This window comes from Chiloscyllium plagiosum, unplaced genomic scaffold, assembly GCF_037043375.1.
Source record: "Chiloscyllium plagiosum isolate Xiang-an unplaced genomic scaffold, Cpla_swu_hap1 HiC_scaffold_22, whole genome shotgun sequence".
NCBI classification, from domain to species: Eukaryota; Metazoa; Chordata; class Chondrichthyes; order Orectolobiformes; family Hemiscylliidae; genus Chiloscyllium; species Chiloscyllium plagiosum.
In genome coordinates, this window is record NW_028270160.1 from 58,755,435 (window position 1) to 58,777,759 (window position 22,325).

The 22,325-nt window shown below is 42.2% G+C and overlaps 1 protein-coding gene across 5 annotated transcripts in view; it reads right to left on the bottom strand.

The window, feature by feature from the left end:
- Positions 1 to 22,325, bottom strand: part of jmjd1cb (jumonji domain containing 1Cb) — a 393,296-nt gene that overhangs the window by 55,491 nt on the left and 315,480 nt on the right. For all 5 annotated transcript variants that reach the window (XM_087999115.1, XM_087999116.1, XM_087999114.1 and 2 more), the window contains 4 exons: positions 19,763 to 19,868; positions 19,434 to 19,558; positions 18,811 to 18,954; positions 6,206 to 6,389 (listed from right to left, as the gene is read on the bottom strand). In XM_087999115.1, the coding sequence (XP_087855241.1) occupies positions 6,206 to 6,389; positions 18,811 to 18,954; positions 19,434 to 19,558; positions 19,763 to 19,868 (559 nt within the window). The remainder of the gene's footprint in view (positions 1 to 6,205; positions 6,390 to 18,810; positions 18,955 to 19,433; positions 19,559 to 19,762; positions 19,869 to 22,325) is intronic.

Consider the following 22,325-nt stretch of genomic DNA (forward strand, 5'->3'; position numbering starts at 1 on the left):
CTTCTTTCCAACCTGTTCTTCCATTTCTCTGCCGCTATTGAGAGAGAGAGAGAGAGAGAGAGAAAAAAGGGTTGTTCTATAGAAAACACCATTAAAGTCACTGCTCCTTTCCTGTTGCTGCCTTCCACCCATACTGACTCAGTAGACAAACCCTCCCCTATAACTTCCTTTTCTGCAGCTGTGATGCACTCTCTAATTAACAATGATACTCCCTCCTTTTTTACCTCTCTCACTGTTCTGCAGGGATTAGTGCCACTGTTGTTTGTAATATTTTTTACATTAGATTAGATTACTTACAGGCCCTTCGGCCCAAGTCCACACCGACCCTCCGAAGAATAACCCACCCAGACCCATTCCCTTACATTTACCCCTTCACCTAACACTACGGGCAATTTAGCATGGCCAATTCACCTAAACTGCACATTTTTGGACTGTGGGAGGAAACCGGAGCACCCGGAGAAAACCCACGCAGACACAGGGAGAATGTGCAAACTCCACACAGGCATTTGCCTGAGGCGGGAATTGGACCCAGGTCTCTGGCACTGTGAGGCAACAGTGCTAACCACTATGCCATCGTGCCACTCAAATACAACTATGTTTTGATTAGATTAGATTACTTAGTGTGTGGAAACAGTCCCTTCAGCCCAACAAGTCCACACCGACCCTCCGAAGAGCAACCCACCCAGACCCATGTGTAAAGGATTTTGTCAGGTGTGTCCAGGAAGGATTCCTGACTCAATATGTAGTTAGGAGCTTAAAAATGTGTTGCTGGAAAAGCGCAGCAGGTCAGACAGCATCAAAGGAACAGAAGAATCGACATTCGGGCATACGCCCTTTTTCAGGATTCCTGAAGAAGGGCTTATGCCCGAAACGTCGATTCTCCTGTTCCTTTGATGCTGCCTGACCTGCTGCGCTTTTCCAACAACACATTTGTAAGCTCTGATCTCCAGCATCTGCAGTCCTCACTTTCTCCTCCTCAATATGTAGCTAAGCCAAGTAGGGGAGCCCATACTGGATTTGGTGCTAGGCAATGAGCCAGGCCAGATGTCAGATCTCTCAGTGACAGTGACCACATCTGCCTCACCATTACCATAGCCACGAAGAGGGATAGGAACAGATAGTATGGGAAGGTATCTAATTGAGGGAGGGGACATTATGCTGCTATCTGACAGGAGCTGTGGAGTATAAATTGGGAACAATTGTTCTACAGTAAACGTACAACATAAGTGTGGACGCTGTTTAAGGAGCACTTGTTGTGAGGTTGGATAACTTTGTCCCACTGAGATAGGCAAGGAATGGTAAGGTGTAAGCCTTAGATGACAAAAGAAGAGAAAGATTAAGTCCCCAGGGCTGGACCAGATGTATCCAAGGTTACTACGGGAAGCGAGGAATGAGATTACTGTGCCTCTGGCAATGATCTTTGCATCCTCACTCTCCACAGGAGTAGTACCAGATGTTTGGAGGAAGGTGAAATGTTGTTCCTCTGTTCAAGAAAGGGAACAGTGAAATCCCTGTGAATTACAGACCAGTCAGTCTTACGTCTGGAAGAATTCTGAGAGATAGGATTTATCATTATTTGGAAAAACATACTTTGATTAATGATAGCCAGCATGGTTTTATGAGGGGCAGGTCATGCCTCACAAGCCTTATTGCGGTCTTTGAGGATGTATGAGACAAGTTGACAAAAGTCGAGCAGTGGATGTGGTGTAAATGGATTTCAGTAAGGCAGTTGATAAGGTTCCCCACGGTAGACTCATTCAGAAAGTCAGGAGGTATGAGATACAGGAAAATTTGGCTGTCTGGATACAGAATTGACTGGCCGAAAGAAGACAGCAAGTGGCAGTGGATGGAAAGTATTCTGCCTGGAGGTCGGTGACCAGTGGTGTTCTGCAGGGATCTGTTCTTTGGCCTCTGTTCTTTGTAGTTTTTATAAATGACTTGGATGAAGTGGAAGGGTGGGTTAGAAAGATTGTCGATGACACAAAGGTCAGTGGTGTTGTAGGTAGTGTTGAGGGCTGTTGCAGGCTACAACAAGACATTGACAGGATGCAGAGCTGGGGTCAGAAATGACAGATGGAGTTCAACCTAGATAAATGCGAAGTGATGAATGTTAGAAGGTCAAATTTGAATGTTGAATATAGGGTTAAAAGACAGGATTCTGGGCAGTGTGGAGGAACAGCAAGATCTTGGGGCCCACGTATATAGATCCCTCAAAGATGCCACCCAAGTTGATAGGGTTGTTAAGAGGGCCTATGGTGTTTTGGCTTTCATTAACAGGGGGATTGAGTTGAAGAGATGCAAGATTTTGCTGTAGCTCTATAAAACACTGGTTAGACCACACTTGGAATATTGTGTCCAGTTCTGGCCATCTTTTTATAGGAAGGATATAGATTTTATCAGAGAGGGGGGTAGAGGTGATTTACCAGGATGCTCTCTGGATTGGAGGGCTTGTCTTATGAAGAGAGGTTGAGTGAGCTCAGGCTTTTCACACTGGAGAGGAGGAGGAAGAGAGGTGACTTGATAGAGGTGTACAAGGTAATGAGAGGCATAGATAGGTAGCCATTCCTGCCTTGGGAAAAAGCCTTAAAATAATTTTAAGGTGATTGGAGGAAAGTATAGGGGAGATGTCAAGTATGTTCCTTACGCAGAGAGTGGTGGGTGTGTGGAATGCACTGCCAGCGGTGGTAGTAGAGTCAGAGATACTAGGGACGTTTAAGCGACTGCTGGACAAGCACATGGACGTCAGTAAATTGAGGGGTGTGCAGGTTAAGTTGATCTTAGATTAAGGTAAATGTTCGGCACAACGTTGTGGGCCGAAGAGCCTGCTCAGTGCTGTACTGTTCTATGTTCTAACATCACTGGTTACAGATTTCCAGTTGGAAAAATACTCTTCCACTGCCACTTTGTCTTCTATGACCAAGCCAGTTCTGTATCCATTTTCTGAGCTCACCACAGATCCCATGTGACTTCACTTTTTGTATCAGCCTGCTATAAGGGATCTTGACAAAGGCACTGTTAAAATCCATACAGACCTGCCCTGCCTATATCAATCACTTAGTCACTTCCTCAACAAACTCAATCAAGTTTGACAGATGCAATCTTCCACGCACAAAGCTATACTTTCTATTGTTAATAAATCCATAGTTTTCCAAATGCGAGTAAATCCTGTCCTGAGAATCTCCTCCAATAATTTCCCTCTCACTGAAATAGGGCTCACCAGCCTGTTATTTCCTGGTTTATCCCTGTTGCCTTTCTTAAGCCAAGGAACAACCTTGGTGATTTTCAGGTCTTCTGGGACCTCTCCTGTGACTAAGCACAATACAAAGATTTCATACAAGGTCCCAGAAATTCCCCCCTCGCCTCCCTCAGTATTCTGGGACGATAACATCAGGTCCTGGGGAGTTGTCTATCTTAATGCTTTTCAAAATACCCAATATCTCCTTTTTTATATTGATATGTCCTAGAATATCAACATTGCTCTCTCTAGACTCATCATCGACCATGTCCATCTCCAGTGTGAATACCTATGCAAAGTATTCATCAAGGACCTCATCAACTTCCTCCGGCTCCACTCAAATTCCCTCCTTGTCCTTCAGTGGGCCTATTCTTTCTTCAGCCTCCCTCTTCACCTTATGTACGCACAAAACACCTTGAGATTTCCCTCAATCCTGTCTGCCAAGACATTTCATGACCCCTTTCAGCTCTCCTGAACCTTATTTAAATGTTTTTCTGCTGTCTTTATATTCTTTGCAGGTCCTGTCTGTCTTCAGTTTCCTAAACCTTAAGTATGCCTCTTTTTGACTAAGCTCACAATTTCTTCTATCATTCAAGGTTTCCTAATCTTGCCATCCTCAACCTTCAATTTCACAGGAACATGCTGGTCCTCAACTCTAATCAACAGGCCTTTAAAACATTCCTACATGACAGATGTGGATTTACCTTCAAACAGCCGCCCCCAATCTATATTCCCCAGTTCCTGACTAATATTGTCGTTGTTAGCCTTCCCTCAATTTATTACTTACAGCTGAGGACTATTTTTATCCTTATCCATAAAGAATTATGATCTCTGCTCCCAATGAAACTTTGATCACCAGGTCTAGTATGGTCCCTTCCTGAGTTGGACTATTTACATATTGCTTCAAGAAACCCAATAAGCCCAATTTCACTAATCTTTCCTTGCATCCAATATCCTTCATTCCAGATATCATTCCAGTGAATTTCCTTTGTCTCTTCTCAAAAGTTTTAATATCCTTCCTTCAATAAAGGTGCCCAGGACTGTATACAAACTCCAAATGTGTTCCGACCAATGATTTTAAGAGGCGTAGCATCACTTCCTTGCTTCTATACCTTTTTAAGTCAATGATCCTAGAAGCTGTCTTAATAATGGTTTCAAATTGCCTGATCACCTTCACAGAACTATGCACATGAACCCAGAGATCCCTCTGCTCCTGTACTCCCTTCAAATTTGCATTGCCACTCCATGCTTTTTTTTCCACCAAAACACATTGTCTCATTTCTCTGCATTGAAATTCAACTGTTAGGTGTTTGTTCATTTGGCCAAATTGGCAATGTTTCTCTGAAGTTGCTCAGCATTACCCTCATAATTCACTATTCTCCCTAGCTTAATATCATCTGAAAATTTAGAAATTTTGCCCTCAACACCCATCTCAAAATTGTTTATGTAAATCAGAAAAAGCAAGAATCCCAGCATTGATCCGTGGGAAATAACACTTCCTCAACTCATCCTTAGTCTGAGAAATGCCCATCTACAACGACCCTCTATTCCTTTCTTTCAGCCAATTTCTAACCAATGCTGCCAAGGACCAGTCAATTCCAAACATTTCTAATTTGCTTACCAACCTACCATGTGGCACTATATCAAATAGATTAGATTAGATTAGATTAGATTAGATTAGATTAGATTAGATTGTTTACAGTGTGGAAACAGGCCCTTCGGCCCAACAAGTCCACACCGACCCTCCGAAGAGTAACCCACCCAGACCCATTCCCCTACATTTACCCTTTCACCTAATACTATGGGCAATTTAGCATGGCCAATTCACCTAATCTGCACATTTTTGGACTGTGGGAGGAAACCGGAGCATCCGGAGGAAACCCACGCAGACACGGGGAGAATGTGCAAACTCCACACAGACAGTTGCCTGAGGCAAGAATTGAACCCGGGTCTCTGGCGCTGTGAGGCAGCAGTGCTAACCACTGTGCCGCCCATACTTTCAGGGAAGTTCAAATATGCAACATCCACAGCACTACATTCAACCACCTCATCAAAGAATGCAATTAAATTGTCAGACATGATTGCCCTTGACAAAGTCACGTTGACTGTTTAGTATTAATTTATTTTTCTGTAAGTGTATACTTATCTCGTATTACAGCCTCCTTTAGTTCTCCCACTGTTGATCTCAAACTGAGGTCTGTAGTTTTCTGGGTGATCCTTTGTCCCGTTCCTTAACAATAGCATCACATTTGCAATTCTCCAATTACCCCGGGACTAATTCTGGGTTCAGAGAAGCCTGGAAAATTTCTGTCAGCGGTTAGGCAATTTGCTCCCTTACCTCTCTCACAATATAGCATGCAACCCATCCAGGCCCATCATTTCTCTTCCTGGAGTGCTGTCAGCCTTCTTATCACCTCTTCTTTATCTATCACTGTACAGCTCAGTTACTTGAAACCCACATTTTCATTTAGTATCTTTGCCATATCTTTTGTTTCAGTGAGCAGTTCACTCTGCTTGTTCCTCTCTCCACTCTATTGTTTGCAATCATTTACTGTTAATATAGTTGATATTTTACGGTTTAATGCAGCCTGCCATTCCTTCCTCATGGTTCCTCTGAACCTTCCTTATTCAAGTCTTCACGTTGCTCCTGCATTTAAGATGGTCTTCCTGATCTCTATTATTATTATTGTTTTGCATCACATGTTTCCTTTTTTTTTCTTTACTTTCTCAGCAACTTCCTTAGTCATCCAGGGTGTTCCAGCTTTGGATACTCTGTATAGATTCTCATGGGTATGTAGCTGGCTTGCACCTATTCATCTCTGTTTTGAAAGTTTCCCATTTTTCATCCACTGTTTGATCTACCAAAATGCATTTCCAATCATATTAATTTAATAATATTTTTCCCAGCAGCTATAGTTCATGTGTTTGAACTGTGAAAAGAAACAAAAATAAAAATGACGCAATTTTTACCTTCTTTTACAGGATTCTCACATTTGTCCTCCTTTATCTTATCTTCATCTGGTATACTGCTATCAGATTCTTTCCTTTTGTTTGAACGAATGATTTTTTGCTGATGCTGATTCTGCTTTCCTGATGTGGTCTGGGAATTCATCATCGGTCGGGGACTATTGGCTTGTGCGCGTGTATAATGACCCTGAACATGATCAAATAAAACCCTTTACAATTTTTACAGAAATTGTTGCAATAAACTTCAAAAATCATAAAATGCTTAATATTTGAGTATAAAGTTGTATTTGGATGTCAATAGAAATGTTTCTTCAGTGTACATTCTATTATAATGCATTCCCAACAAATGTATTGAACAATGTAAAAGTACAGTGCTTCAGATAAGCACGAATCTGAACCGTATGAACATAGAAATTCGAGAAAATAAAGGAGCCATCAGAAGATTAGTCATTAGTTATTTTAACACATATTATACCCTTGTTAGCGTAAAAAAGTGCAGCACTGGAAAAGCACAGTAGGTCTGGCAGCATCCGAGGAGCAGGAGAGTCGATGTTTCGGGCATAAGCCCTTCATCAGGGATGTGGGGCTAGCCCAAGGGGGCTGACAAATAAATGGGAAGGTAGCTTAAAAGGCGATAAGTAGATGAAGATGGGGGGGATGATAGTGATAGGTTGGAGCAGACAGGTGGGAAGGAATGTAGCTCGGGTGCTCGTTGTTGTGGTTCTGTTCGCCGAGCTGGAAGTTTTTGACACAAACCAACAGCCACGCTCAGACAACAACTCACCAGAACGAAGGACCCGATACCCAACATGAGCAAAACTAATGTAGTGTACAAAATACCATGCAAGGACTGCACAAAACACTATATAGGACAAACAGGAAGACAGCTAACAATCCACATACATGAACATCAACTAGCCACGAAACGACACGACAGGTATCCTTAGTAGCCACACACGCAGACAACAAGCAACATGAATTTGACTGGGACAACACTACTATCATAGGGCAAGCCAGACAGAGAACAGCCAGGGAATTCCTAGAGGCATGGCATTCATCCACAAACTCCATCAACAAATACATCGACCTGGACCCAATATACCAACCACTACAGCGGACAGCTGAAACTGACAACCGGAAGCGGCAGGGACAGACCACTATAAACACCAGAGGAAACATCAAAGAAGCGCTTCGCAGGAGGCTCCCAAGCACTGATGATGTCGCCTAGCCAGGGGACGAAACGTTTGCAACAAAAACTTCCAGCTCGGCGAACAGAACCACAACAGGTGGGAAGGAAGATGGACAAGTAGAACAGTTCAAGGGAGTGGTGCTGAGTTGGAGGGTTCAATCTGGGATAAGGTGGGGGGAGGGGAGATGAGGAAACTGGTGAAATCAATGTTAATGCTGTGTGGTTGGAGGGTTCCAGGATGGAAGATGAGGCTTTCTTCCTCCAGGCATCAGGTGGCTAGGATTTGGCAGTAGAGGCGGCCCAGGACTTGCATGTCCTTGACAGAGTGGGAGGGGGTGTTGAAGTGGTTGGCCACAGGGTAGTGGGGTTGCTTGGTGCGTGAGTACCAGAGATATTCTCTGAACCGTTCCATAAGTTGACATCCTGTCTTCCCAGTGTAGAAGAGACCACATCAAGAGCAACTGATAAAGTAGATTAAGTGTTTGGATGTGCAGGAAAATCTCTGCCAGATGTGTAAGGATCCTTTGGGACCCTGGGTGGAGGTGAGGTGGGAGGTGTAGGCAAAGGTTTTACACCTCTTGTCATGACAATGGAAGGTGTCGGGAGTGGAGGGTGGGTTGGTGGGGGGCGTGGACCTAACAAGGGAGTCATCGAGCAAATGGTATCTGTGGAATGCTGATAGGGGTGGGGAGGGAAATATATCTCTGGTGGTGGGGCTTGACTGTAGGTGGCAAAAATGGTGGCGGATGATGCATTATATACAGAGATTGGTGGGTGAGGACCCAGGAAGGTGGGGGGGGTCTCTGTTTCTTAAACTGGAGCATCAAAATTGTTGCCTGAAACAATGGAAGAGTCTGTTTCATCAGAAACATCATTCATCCCACAATGTAGCATTCTGTTGATACTGAACCAAGATATGAATTTAAATCATGCGCTTGTTTCTTTCGAGTGGAGCCTGAATCCATGACCTTTTGTGTCAAAGGCAAGAGTACAACCACTGAGCTAAGGTTCATACCAGAGTAGTGCAAATTGTTTTTTAAACAAGCACTGGGGACTGCTGTGGGGCAGTTGTAGGAGGCAAAAACAAAAATGGAAAATAATTTCTTTAAAAAAAGTGTTCATACAGAGAACACATGTATCACCAAATAATTACTATAGATTATCGTGTCAAATTAAGGAGAGCAGTTGCTTTATTTTAAATTAATGTAATAGCCAGATTTTATTAACATGGGTTTCAATCTACCCAGATATAAATTGGGAATGACAAAATTGCGTAGAGTCATAAAAGTAAAAAGTAATAAAAGTAATGATTCACGGCGAGTGACGATGCCAAAGAAAGCTAAAAGAACCACTTTTCAGATTAACTGGAAAAGAAGTGAAGCTCACAAATTACAAGAGAAAGAAAGTTATGACATCCTTAAATGATAGCAATTTTAAGATGCTTCAATGTGATTTAGAACTCAACACAGTTGATCAACATCCAATTGTAGAGGTCTAAAATCGACCACGAAAGCAGGATAAGACGAAATGGATAAGACTGAAATAAATAGAGTAGTTAATATATCCAAACGAATAATTTAGTTGGTTTAGGATTTATTTAATGTATTTATACTCATTCTTATTAACAGAGAATTATAGACTTTGAACTTGATAATAGTGAGATTCTAGATAAATGTAAATAGCTTGAAACAAAAAAAAATTCATGGGAATAGAATCTTGATTAGAATTATGGATATGTAAGAGGCAAACATCTAAATGCTTGCAATCAACAGAACAGATTTCTCATGTTTTGGAGTTTCCATTATATTTTAAATAAGGGTGTGAACAGCCACATGCCAGAAATGGATTAGTATTTATTGCAACTGAAGGCCCATCAATAATTAGCAAAATTATGGAATTCATCAGCTGCAGACTTAAGAATAATAGATCAATAAACAGCTAAACTGATTTATAAAGCATAACAATCCAAACTTCTCAAATTCTTCTGAGGAAGTACAATCCCAAATTGATGATGCAAAAGAAAAACCCTTAAACATTACATTGAAGACTTCCAAACTGTTTACAATCTAAAGTTGTGTTTTCAGTCTGAAATCAAGTAATGCAATCAGAATAGGTTGAATCTCACACGTGAAGAAAGTGAGGACTGCAGATGCTGGAGATCAGAGCTGAAAAATGTGTTGCTGGAAAAACGCAGCAGGTCAGACAGCATCCAAGGAGCAGGAGAATCGACGTTTCGGGCATAAGCCCTACTTCAGGAATGAGGAGGATGTGCCAAGCAGGGTAAGATAAAAGGTAGGGAGGAGGGACTTGGGGGAGGGGCGTTGGGAATGCGATAGGTGGAAGGAGGTTAAGGTGAGGATGATAGGCCGGAGAGGGGGTGGGGACGGAGAGATCGGGAGGAAGATTGCAGGTCAAGAAGGTGGTGCTGAGTCCAAGGGTTTGGAGTGAGATATGATGGGCGGAGGGGAGATGAGGAAGCTAGAGAAATCTGCATTCATCCCTTGTGGTTAGAGGGTTCCTAGGCAGAAGATGAGGCGCTCTTCCTCCAGGCGTCATGCAGCCCTACACACGGATGAAAAAAACACTATTTTGACTGGGACAACACATCTATCCTGGGACAGGCTAAGCAAAGACATGCCAGAGAATTCCCAGAGGACTGCCACTCCAACCACAACGCCATAAACAAACACATAGATCTAGATACCATCTATCAACCCCTCAGAAAACAAACAGGAAGTGACATCACCACAAACCCTAGGAACCCCATCCAGGACAAACATATAAATAGAAAGCAGGAGACAACAGCTTCGCTTCACTTGGAGGTCGCCACTGATGATGTTACCTAGCCAGGTAATGAAACGTCTGGATATCAAACCTACAGCTCAGCGAACAAACCTACACAACTGAGGTAGTCATAGCACGAGGGTTCAGAGGGTTCAGAGGGAGAATTCTTAAAACATACCTTGACAGCTTTTAAAGCGATACACACAAATTCTGCTAAGACAGGAGGTGGTTCTGCGTGGAATTTTAGGTAATGAATGCAAAAAGTGGTTGAACTATCAGTGAGGGATCATTTGGTTGTGCGCAGTAGATTCAAGATTGTAATGGAGGAGGGCAAGGATAGGTCTGAATTCAAAGTTCCAAATATTTAATAAAACCAATTTTAGTAAAATCGCCCGCAAAGGTCCAAGCAATACCCGCCTCTTTGTAGGATATGTGGAACAATCCCTCTCATGCAGTGCCACTGGCACCATCCCTCATCTTTTCCTCCACTACATCAATGGCTGTATCGATGGTGCCTAGTGCTCCCATGAGGAGGTTGAATGGTTCATCTACTTAAACACCTTCCACCCTGACCCAAGTTCACCTGGACCATCTCTGACACCACTCTCCCCTTCCTGGACCTCTTCGTTTCCATCTCTGGTAACGGACTTCGCACCAATATCCATTTCAAATACACTGACTCCCACAGCTAACTCGAGTACACCTTCTCTCACCAGTCCTCCTGCAAAAATGCAATCCCATATTCCCAATCCTCTGCCTCTGCCACATCTGCTCCCAGGATGAGGGATTCCACTTCAGGACATCCCAGAAGTCCTCCGTCTTCAAAGACTATAAGTTGGTCTGGCCTGTGATTAATAATGGTCTCAACCTCATCTCCCCCATTTCCCACTCCACTGCCTTCAAAGCCCCTCTCCCCCCAACCACAATAAAGATAGAATCCCTAGACCTCACATACTACCCCACTAATATCCAAATACAATGTACAATCTTCCACCATTTTTATCACCTGCAGTCAGACCCCATCCCTATCTGCTTTCTGAAGGGACTGTTCACTTTGCAACTCTCTTGTCAGTTCCACACTTCCCACCAACCTCCTCTCCACACTTGGCACCTTTCCCTGCAACTATAGGATGTACACCTGCCCCTCCACCTCCCCCTCTCACCTCCGCCCAAGGCCCCAAACAATCATTCCAAATCTGGCAGGGATTCACACACACTTCTAACCTGGTCTACTGCATCCGTTGCTTTCAATGTGGTTTCCTCTACATCGGAAAAATCAAGCACAGACTCGGGGCCTGATTTATAGAGCATTCCTGCTCTGTGTACTCCAATCAACACTACTTTCCAGTGGCCAGCCATTTTAACACCTTCTCCCACTCTCCTGGCAACAGGTCTATCCTGGGCCTCCTGAAAATGAGGCCACAGGTAAACTAGAGGGACAACAACTTATATTCTGCCCTGGGAGCTTACAGCCCAATGGTCTCAACATAGAGTTCACCAGCTTCAAAATCTCCCCACCCCAACCTTATCCCATGTCCAGCCCTCCCTCTCCTCCCTGCCTCCCGACCTGACCTCCCCTAATGTGTCCACTCTTCCCACTGACCAATCACGATAACCCCTACCTGCATCCAACTATCAGCACCCCACCTATCTTTCCCACGTTCATGTATCACCATCCAACCTACCTTTCCTCTACCCCCATCCCCCTCCCTCTATTTATTTCTGAGCACCCTTCCCACTCCCCAGTCCTGGTGAAGGGTTCTGACCTGAAACGTTAACGTTCCTGCTCCTCCAATGCTGCCTGACCTACTGTGCTCTTCCACCTTCACATTTTATTGATTCCATCATTGAAACCCATAGCTTCCTGGATGGTGGCGAATGTGCTCCATCCCTTCTTGCTGATAGCCAAGAAGGTCTTGTATAGCCTGCTGTCCAGGCAGAACAGCTGCAACTTGGCCATCTCAGCATCATCACAGTCATTTATCTCTCACGCCTGTTCCACTTCCATGAAGTGGACCGACGGGTTCCCTTTATTGGTGAAATTTCCCAGGTGTGCCACCATAGCCCTGACCTGCTGGATTCCATGTGGGGACTCAAATCAGCTCTCTAACTCCCCCTACTCCTGACAATCCCAGAGCATGCCATACTTCTGCCATCATAACAAGCACATGGGCCCTGTTCCCAACTTTCCAGTACTGGTCCTGTGCCCCCATCTATCTGCTGCTGGATTGGGCCTGCTCCCTGTGCCACAGGTAATGATGCAGTGCTTCCCCTGCCCTGCAGTCAATCCACTCTCCATGCTGCCACACTGGGCCTCCCCTCAGCGTCATAGGTGACCAAGTAACCCCAACTGTCCTAAAGTACACCTTCTTGCTCTTCTCTGCCTGTCTGGGCCACACCTGGTCTTACCAGGCAAACCATGTCCCTGGCCTGGGATAGAGCTAGACTCAGCTTACAGATCTGCTCCAGGCTGGAACCGTGCTCTCCCTTCTGATACCCTTCATTGCAGGCGACCCTCCAGGTGCTTGGATATCCATTAGCTTTTCCTCCTGCACTTTAACTTCTTTCCCCAGATGGCTATTCTCCTCCTTTAGGGCCTGCTCACTGTTCTTAGCTTCTGTGACCTGACATTGCAGGTGATCAAGTTTGTTTCTGCACCTTTCCTCTGCTACCACCTTTCTTGCTGCACGTCTGCAAATGTCTATAAGCATTTCTCCTACCCTGGTCCACGCTCCTGCCTTCCTCTGCCTCCCTTAACTCTGCCTTCGTTCCTTGACTTTCTTGTCCAGTACCTGGACACGTGGCTGAAGGCAGAGAAGCCAGATTGCCTTCTCTACGGAGCACTTATGCCCCTTGCTGTCTGTCCACTAGTTGCTGCCTGCCCGGACGCTCAGCTCGCAAGAGTTCAAGGAGCCATTTCTTTGATATATTTACCTTTTTTAACACATAGGAGGAGACCCTCTCCTCCAGAGCCATTGCCTCTGTAACACCATCAATCACATTACGTTCCTTCTGCCAATGTCTTGGCACAGTCGCCACTGGGTAGGGTTCTGGTTTGAGATCAGTAATTTGCTGGTTTTAGGTGATTCGAATGACCCCCAGATCCCTGGTTCTGACACTGGACTTATTTTGGGAATGTGAAATGAAGGCGGCAATTGACAGGTGTTTCAAGGCAAAAGAATCTTTTACAAGTTAGCTGGGAAAGAACTAAAGAGAGAGCTAAGAGGAGCCAGGAGGTAATATGAGAAGTCGTTGGCAGGTAGGATCAAAGAAAACTCTCAAGTTTTCTATAGGTACATCAGGAAAAATAAAATGACTAGAGTAAGATTAGGGCCAATCAAAAAATAGTAGTGGGAAGTTGTGCATGGAGTCAGAGGAGATAAGGGAAGCATGAAATGAACATTTTTTGTCAGTATTCACACTGGAAAAAGACAATGTTATCGAGGAGAATACTGAGATCCATGCTACAAGATTAGACAAGATTGAGGTTCACAAGGAGGAGTTGTTAGTCATTCTGGAAAGTGTGAAAATAGATAAATTCCTTGGGCCAGATGGGATTTTTCCTAGATTCTCTGGGAAGCCAGTGAGGAGATTGCAGAGCCTTTGGCTTTGATCTTTTTGACATCATTGTCTTCAGAAATAGTGCCAAAAACTGGAAGACATCAAATGTTGTCCCCTTGTTTAAGAAGGGGAGTAGAGACAACCCTGGTAATTATAGACCAGTGAGCCTTACTTCAGTTGTGGTTAAAGTGTTGGAAAGGGTTATAAGAGATAGGATTTATAATCATCTGGAGAGGAATAATTTGATTAGGGATGGTCAACACGGTTTTGTGAAGGATAGGTCATGCCTCACGAAACCTTATTGAGTTCTTTGAGATGGTGACCAAACAGGTGGATGAAGGTAAAGAGGTTGATGTGGTGTATATGGATTTCTGGAAGGCGTTTGATAAGGTTCCTCATGGGAGGCTATTACACAAAATACGGAGACATGGGATTGAGGGTGATTTAGCAGTTTGGATCAGAAATTGGCTAGCTGAAAGAAGACAGAGGGTGGTGGCTGATGGGGAACGTTCATCCTGGAGCTCAGTTACTAGTGGTGTGCAAGATCTGTTTTGGGGCCTCTGCTGCTTGTCATTTTATAAATGACCTGGATGAGGGCATAGAAGGATGGTTAGTACATTTGCACATGTCAATAAGGTTAGTAGAGTTGTGGGTAATGCTGAAGGATGTTACAGGTTACAGAGGGGCATAGATAAGCTGCAGAGCTGGACTGAGAGGTGGCAAATGGAGTTTAATGTGGGAAAGTGTGAGGTGATTCACTTTGGAAGGAGCAACAGGAATGAAGAGTACTGGGCTAATGGTAACATTCTTGGTTTTGCAAATGAGCAGAGAAATCTCGCTGTCCTTTACATAGATCCCTGAAAGTTGCCACCCAGATTGATAGGGTTGTAAAGAAAGCATATGGTATGTTAGCTTTTATTGGTAGAGGGATTGAGTTTCAGAGCCAGAAGGTCATGCTGCAGCTGTACAAAACTCAGGTGCGGCCGCACTTGGCGCACTTGGAGTATTGCGCACAATTCTGGTCACCGCATTATAGGAAGGATGTGGAAGCTATGGAAAGGGTCCAGAGGAGATTTACTAGGATGTTGTCTGGTATTGGGGGGGTGGGGGATGGAGAGCCTTAGAAGGAAAGGTTCAGGGACTTGAGGGCTGTTTTCATTAGAGAGAAGAAGGTTGAGAGCTGACTTAATTGAGACATAGGTGACAATCAGAGGCTTAGATAGGGTGGACAGTGACAGCCTTTCTCCGGAGATTCTGATGGTTAGCACGAGGGGACATAGCTTTAAATTGAAGGGTGATAGATATAGGACAGATGTCAGAGGACGTTTCTTTACTCAGAACACCCTGCCTGCAACAGTAGCAGACTCGCCAACTTTAAGGGCATTTAAATTGTCACTGGATAAACATATGGATGGAAATGGAATAGCATGGGATAGATGGGCTTCAGATTGGTTCCACAGGTCAGTGCAACATCGAGGACCAAAGGGCCTGTAATGCGCTGTAATGTTCTATGATCTATGTTCTGTTTGGACTGGGATCAGATAATTTTAGGTATATTTCTGTCAGCATAGTGGGACATGTTCAAGAAGACAACAGGGAGAGTACAGGGCCAACATGTTTCAAATAAATTTAAAGGATGGAACCAACAAATCCAGCGTACCTGGATGTTGAGGAATATTCAGGATTGGATAATGAAGAAAAAAGGAAGCTTCTGACAGATACTGATGGCTCAAAACAGCAGAAGCCCTAGAAAAAGTATGGGATGTGCAAGTGGAAACTTAAAAAGGCAATTAAGAGAACAAAAAGGGGCCATGAAAGGATAATGACAGGTAAAATAAAAGAAAATTAAGAATAAAAGGATAATGAGGGAAAGAGTAGGGCCCTTTAAGGACTATAACTGTAATTTGTGCATGGAGCTAGAAAACGTAGATTGATTTCTAAATAAATACTTTGTGTCGGTGGTCACTAGAGAGACGGACAATGTGGAAATAGAAAAAGATTTAGCATTTAAAAATTAGCATTGATGGAGAAGAGGTTCCAAGTGGTCTGGCAGGTTTAAAAGTAGACAAACCAGCAAGGCCAGATGAAATGGATCCCAGGCTATTGAGAAATACGAGGAAGGAAATTGCAGGAGCACTAGTAAAGAAATTTGATTTCTCCTTTGGCCACAGAACTAATGTGATTCTATTATTCAAGCAGAGAGGAAGGGATAGACCATGAAACTATAAGCCTGTCAGTCTAACCTTAGTCGTGGGGTACCGACTGGAAGTAACTCTGAGGGACAGAATTAGTCGGCAGTGTGATGTGCAAATCAGTCTTTAGACTTCCCAATATTTATGTTAGGGGTATTGCTGCTTATCCATGGTTGAATGTTGATTAAACAGGCTGATAGTTTGGTATCTGCTAAAGTACAGTTCAGTGTCTTCATATAAAAAGAACTAACATTGTGCTTTCAAATTATTATCAAGGGAAGAGAACTAGAAGAGGGCTAGGACAGATCACTGGGGGCAGAAAAGATAACCATGCATGAGTAGAAGCAATTGTGCGTGGTTCTCTGGCTGTGATGATGTAGATAAAAAAATTGAAACTCGATAAGAGCAGTCCTAACCAGTTCAACTACACAAACAGCTTTGGAGGGGAATGAGACGGTTTACAATGTGAAAGGCTGCAGTGACGCCAAGGATAAGGAGGAATATTTTATCTCTGCCAAATCAAAATCACCAAAACATTCTCTTAGAGTTTTTTCATCCTCAATGTAGGCAACAAAGGGATGGAAAGCTTCTTTCAAGGACTTGAACATGGAGAGCCAGAAAAATTGGGCAGTTAACTTGGAAGGTGAAAATACATTCAAGGATTTTGAAGTGGAAAAAGATGTTTGAGAGAGGCTCATAATTTGCAAAGACAGTGGGGTCATAAGTTGGTATTATTGAGAAGTAACAATGGGAGATTTAAAGGCGAGAACGATGCAACCTAAAAGACAAAATTACAATATTGGCTAATGATGGGGACCAGGAAGGGGAAATGGTTGATACCAGCTTAGTGGAAACAGAAGATAGGTCTTGTGGATAAAGATGAGATCAGAGGTGCACAGAGGGAGACTGAAGAAACATGCCAAGATGCATGTTCAGGCTAGGGCAGTGGAAAACTAACGAGGAATTTTCGCCAGAGGAACTAGTGAGAATGTCACATCAACACGGATGTTGCATTCTCAGGGGCAAAATTGTTCATGGGTTACCCAGTTTTTAATGGAGGTGATGGTGCAGCAGACAAAGGAGATTAGTTGAGAAAATAGTTCTCTGGAGGCAAAAGAAGCAGAGCATTGTCTTGGCATTTCAAGATGCTCCTCGAATCATGAAAATCTTTAGTACAGAAGAGCAAGACCCAATAATATTGAATGCAATTGTCAAATTTGGTGGTACAGGTGAACAATCTGAAATCGTCGGGACCAGCTGGTTTTTGGAATTTAGAATTTTTCGTATTTAAGAATAAGTGACAGTTTGATGGTGAAAGCTTTTTAAATCTCACCAAACAACAGATGCGCTGTGAGTAAAATACGCCCTGAAACAAATTGAGGCCTACCAGTGCTAGGCCATGCCCCCATACGTCGTATCTGAGTGACACACATCGAGTGGGTTGGGGTTGGGTTAACTGTTTGCATACCAAACAATCTTGTGAATGAGAAGAAAAAACTTCACGAAAAAGCCTTCGGATTTCGGAGCTTTTCGGGTTTCGAATAAAGGGCTGTCTACCTGTAGATGGTCGAATTAGTTGTCTGTCATATCCTTTTACCTCTGTGTCCCTTTGCACTTAAGGAAGAATGGCCAGGATGAGAGAGATAAATAGTTGTACTGGGTAAAACTCCCAAAATGTTGGTGAAAATGTGGTCAAGCAGATCAATAGCTGCAGAAATATTATGGCTGAACTGTTTTTGTTTTTAAAATGCAATTGTAAGTGAAATATGCATTCAAGCTAGATTGCAACTTTAGGAATTTAAACTCTGGAGAATCGATACATTAGATGAAAATGTATTGTTTCTTTCAACCCCCATTAAGAATTCGATGAATGAATTGGGAACAAAGGGATCTCATGTGAAACAGAAAAGAGATGACTCTGTTGATATGTGATAGCAAAATATTAAATATGCATGGAAATGTTTCAGTTTGTTTTTCTTTGTTTCAACTTTACTTTAAATAAATAATAGCTGTGTTAACTGGGAATAATAACTAAACAGTAATCCATTCAAAGGTAAAGTCTCAAACATCACAATCCGGAGAGGAGTAAACATCATTAAACTAGTTAATTTGAAAATATCAATAAACACACAAGCAAATTAATAGAATGAACAAATAGCAAAACAAAAATGCATGGTTGTCAAAGTCAATCAAATTATGCCATCGGAACACAGCATAAAGAAATAAACTATTACAAGTGAAGAAAAACCAGGAAAATTAAGCAAAGGTTCAAAAACAATATCAACAAGATTCAAAATTCAACTAGGAGAGCAGCAAAACGTAAATCGAGCTTGCTTGTTATTAAAATTGCAGTCCTTGAAAAGGCTCTGCTCTCCTGTTGGTTACTGAGGGATCTAAATTTCAGCAAATCAATATGGCTGAGTTGCACAAATAGATAATGAGAAAAAAAAAGACAAGTTCTTTACTCCCAATTAAATTATTCCCCCAGATCAATTACATTGTGCAACCTTCACATCTAAATGAACAACATGCTACAGTGAAGAGTTTTCAATACTTCGAATCAAAACCAAAAATGCTCTTTTGATTAACATCAATTTTATTCTTCCGTAACAGCAATATTTCTAAATAACATGCAATAAGTCACTGCATATACAATAAAAGTCAGACACACATTTCAGTTTAAGTCAGTTACTCATCACTCCAATTGTAAAGCATTTTAACTCATGAATCAGATTACTCCTTTATTATTCTCAGACATATATCCATTATTCTTTATTTAAATATAAGTACAGACTTGCACTGATTGACAAACATCGGACAAATATGCTTTGCAAGTTGGAAACATAAGAGCCTTTAGCAATTCGAATTATCTTAATACTTACATGAATTGCTGGATTATTCTGACTGGAACGAGATCTTCGCCTTGATGTAATGCCTATGTTTTCACCTTTCAGCAGAGAATGAACAACATCATCCAAAAAAGTCATTTGTACCATAGATGGATCAACATTCTGTGGTTCTAGCACCTGGTTTGTTCACAAAAACAGGACAGCATTTATAATATGTAGCAGAAAAATTTACTTACTGCACTTAAATGATAATACTACATGCAAAATGTTGCAATAATGCTATTCAGTGTATAAGTTACTTCCACATTCTTGACTGCTATCAAGTGACCCGTGTTAAAATGTGCACCCACGGGCAATGTGTTGTACAATAATAAACACCCTGTCTACATTTACTGTCTAAGTTCAGATGTGACAATTCTTCAATTCAGCAAAGTAATTTAACTTCCTTGCATTAATGAGACCGAACTGTAATATGCATCATTTTTCTTAATTTGGAAAATAGAGAACACATTTATAATCTATAGTTGCTTACATAATGGGGGTGATCATGTAAATTAAAAATGATTGTTTTCCATACTTTTTTTTAATTGCAAAACACCCAGATTAACCAAAGCATACAGGCAGTGGCAACGAGAAACCTCTCCAAATCCATTTACCTGGTCATTCATAACGATCATAGTGCGACTTAAAAGATCGTGGTAAGTAATGATACCAGTGAACCACTGGGTGGCAGAATCTTGCCTGTACACTCGTACTCTATAGCCGTTCAATGAATAGGGACCTGAAAAGAGTAACAAAGCAGCAATTGGTCACCATGAAAGTATGAGAGATGGAACTGAAAAATAAATTTTATGTCAGTTGCTAAAGGTTGAACAGTCGATCCCAAAATATTTGATGCCAAGCTAAATATATTTCTCAGTGATTTGCATTAAAAACATTCATTTTTCACATAACACAACAGCACGATATAAAAGCAAAATAATACCTTGCATAAAAATCTCCTGAACTTTTTGTTCTTTAACCCAGGCTTTCACCTCTTCATGAAGTGGAGGGTTGTCCCTGAGAACTGGGCTCAGGCTGTCTATGTCGTCCTTTTTTAAAAAAAATTGAAATAAGTGCTTTGGTTATTTTGTAGTTCAATATAGTTGCTTTGCTTAACAATGTGCATGATCCACTTGTCACAACAATCTGAAATTGAGGAAGTGATGGCCTAATAGTATTATCACTGAACTTTTAATCCAGAGACCTAGCAATGGTCAGGGACCCTAGTTCAAATCCACCTTAGCAGATAGCAGAATTTGAATTCAATAACAGAAAAATCTGGAATTAAGAGTTTAATGATGACCATGAATCCTTTGTCTACCAGCAGGAAAATCCCATCTGATTCATGGGGAAGGACACTTCCATCCTTAGCCGGTTTAGCTGACATGTGGCTTCAGATCCATGATATGTGGTTGACTTTTAATTGCCCTCTGGGTAGTTAGAGATGGGCAATGAATGCTAGCCTAGCCAGTGATACCTTCATCCCATGCATGAATTAAAAAAATAAAGTTTCTTGAACTTCTCAATGACAAACTGAACTATTTTCCTTCACAAATTTACATATGCATCATTCAGAGGCTCATATATTTGCTTCTCTTTTTACTGCCTCTTTCTTCTCTCCTTTAAAACAATCTTTAGAACACACTAGTTTGACAGAGCTTTGATCCATCTGGCCAAATATTACCTTAAACCTTTATAAGTCACTGGGTGAGGTCCCAGTTGGAATACTCTGCCCAACTGTGTGCACCATATACAGGTATTAGGTGGATCTGAGACTTCAGTTAGTCAGAGAAACCAGAGAATCTAGGATTGCTTTTGAGAGGAGAGAAAGTTGGGAGAGGTTTAAAAGAGTTGTTCAAAATCATCAGGTCTTAAACAGACTTAAGGAGGAGAAACTTTTGGAAGGAGTAACAGGAATACAGAGTACTGGGTTAATGGTAAGATTCTCGGTTGTGTGGAATGAGCAGAGAGATCGCTGAAAGTTGCCATCCAGGTTGAGAGGGTTATTAAGAAGGCATACACTGTGTTAGCTTTTATTGGTAGAGGGATTAAGTTTTGGAGGCATGACGTCATGTTGCAGCTGTACAAAACTCTGGTGCGGCTGCACTTGGGAGTATTGTGTACAGTTCTGGTCACAACATTACAGGAAGGACTTGGAATCATTGGAAAAGTTGCAAAGGCGATTTACGAGGATGTTGCCTGGTATGGAGAGAAGGTCTTATGAGGAAAGACTGAGGACTTGAGACTCACCCAGTCCTGAGACTGGGTGAGACTGTTTTCGTTAGAGGGAAGAAGGTTAAGAGGTGACTTAATAGAGGCGAACCAGATGATCAGAGGATTGAATAGGGTGGACAGAGAGAACCGTTTTCCTCGGATGGTGATGGCTACCACAAGGGGACATAGCTTTAAATTGAGGGGTTATAGATAAAGGTCAGATATTAGAGGTAGTTTCGTTCCCTCGAGTAGTAAGGGTGTGAACTGCCCTGCCTGCAATAGTAGTGGACTAGCCAATATTAAGGGCATTTAAATGATCATTGGATAAACATATGGATGATAATGGAATAGTGTAGGTTAGATGGGCTTTAGATTGGCTTCACACGCAAGCACAACATTGACGGCCAAAGGGCCAGTAATGTTCTATGTAAACTGTCCAGTGGCATATGGTGTGGTAACTGGAGAACAGTTTATTGGTAACTGGCAAAAGAACAAGAAATGAGATGGAGATTTTCTTGTTTAACATAGCAGATTACCATGATTTTGAATACACTATCTGAAAGAGTTCAAATTCAAATGTTGAGTGGAGTCTCCTCATTCACATGCCCACCTTTCACAAATTTGCTGATCTACACGATACCTACAATGTACCTTTCTGTTTGCTGCAACTCCAATTTTCAGTCATTTACATTTTTTGGGAATAAACATGTGCAATGCATATTGCACATTTTTTTCCCCACTTACAAGAATCATCAACCACAACATTCTCCAGGAACATGCGTAGCGGACTTCACTAGAGTGTCAAGTGATTTTGAAACGTACAATATTCCTACAAGATGTGTTCGGATGGATGGAAATAGGATGTTTCCCATGAATACGGAGTCTAAAACCAGGGGACACGATCTCAAAATAAAGGATAGGTCACTTAAGACTGATGAGAAAGAACTTTTTTTAAAACAGAGGATGGGTGAATCATTTGAAATCTTTACCCTAGACGCTTGTGGAAGCTTAATCATTAAACATAAAACTGTATTTGAAAGATTTCAGGAGACTAATTACATAAAGGGACATGGGGATAGCATGGAAGAATAGTATTGAGATAGAGGATTATGAGATAGATTTTGTTAAAATGGTGAGAGATTGTAGAGTTTGGAGATGCAGAAGGATCAGTGTCCTAGTACACAAATTGCAATATGTAACAGATACAGCATGTAACTGGGAAAGATAAGAGAGTGTCATCATTCATTGCATGGGAAACTGGATACAAATGTAGGCATGTTATGGCTTCAATT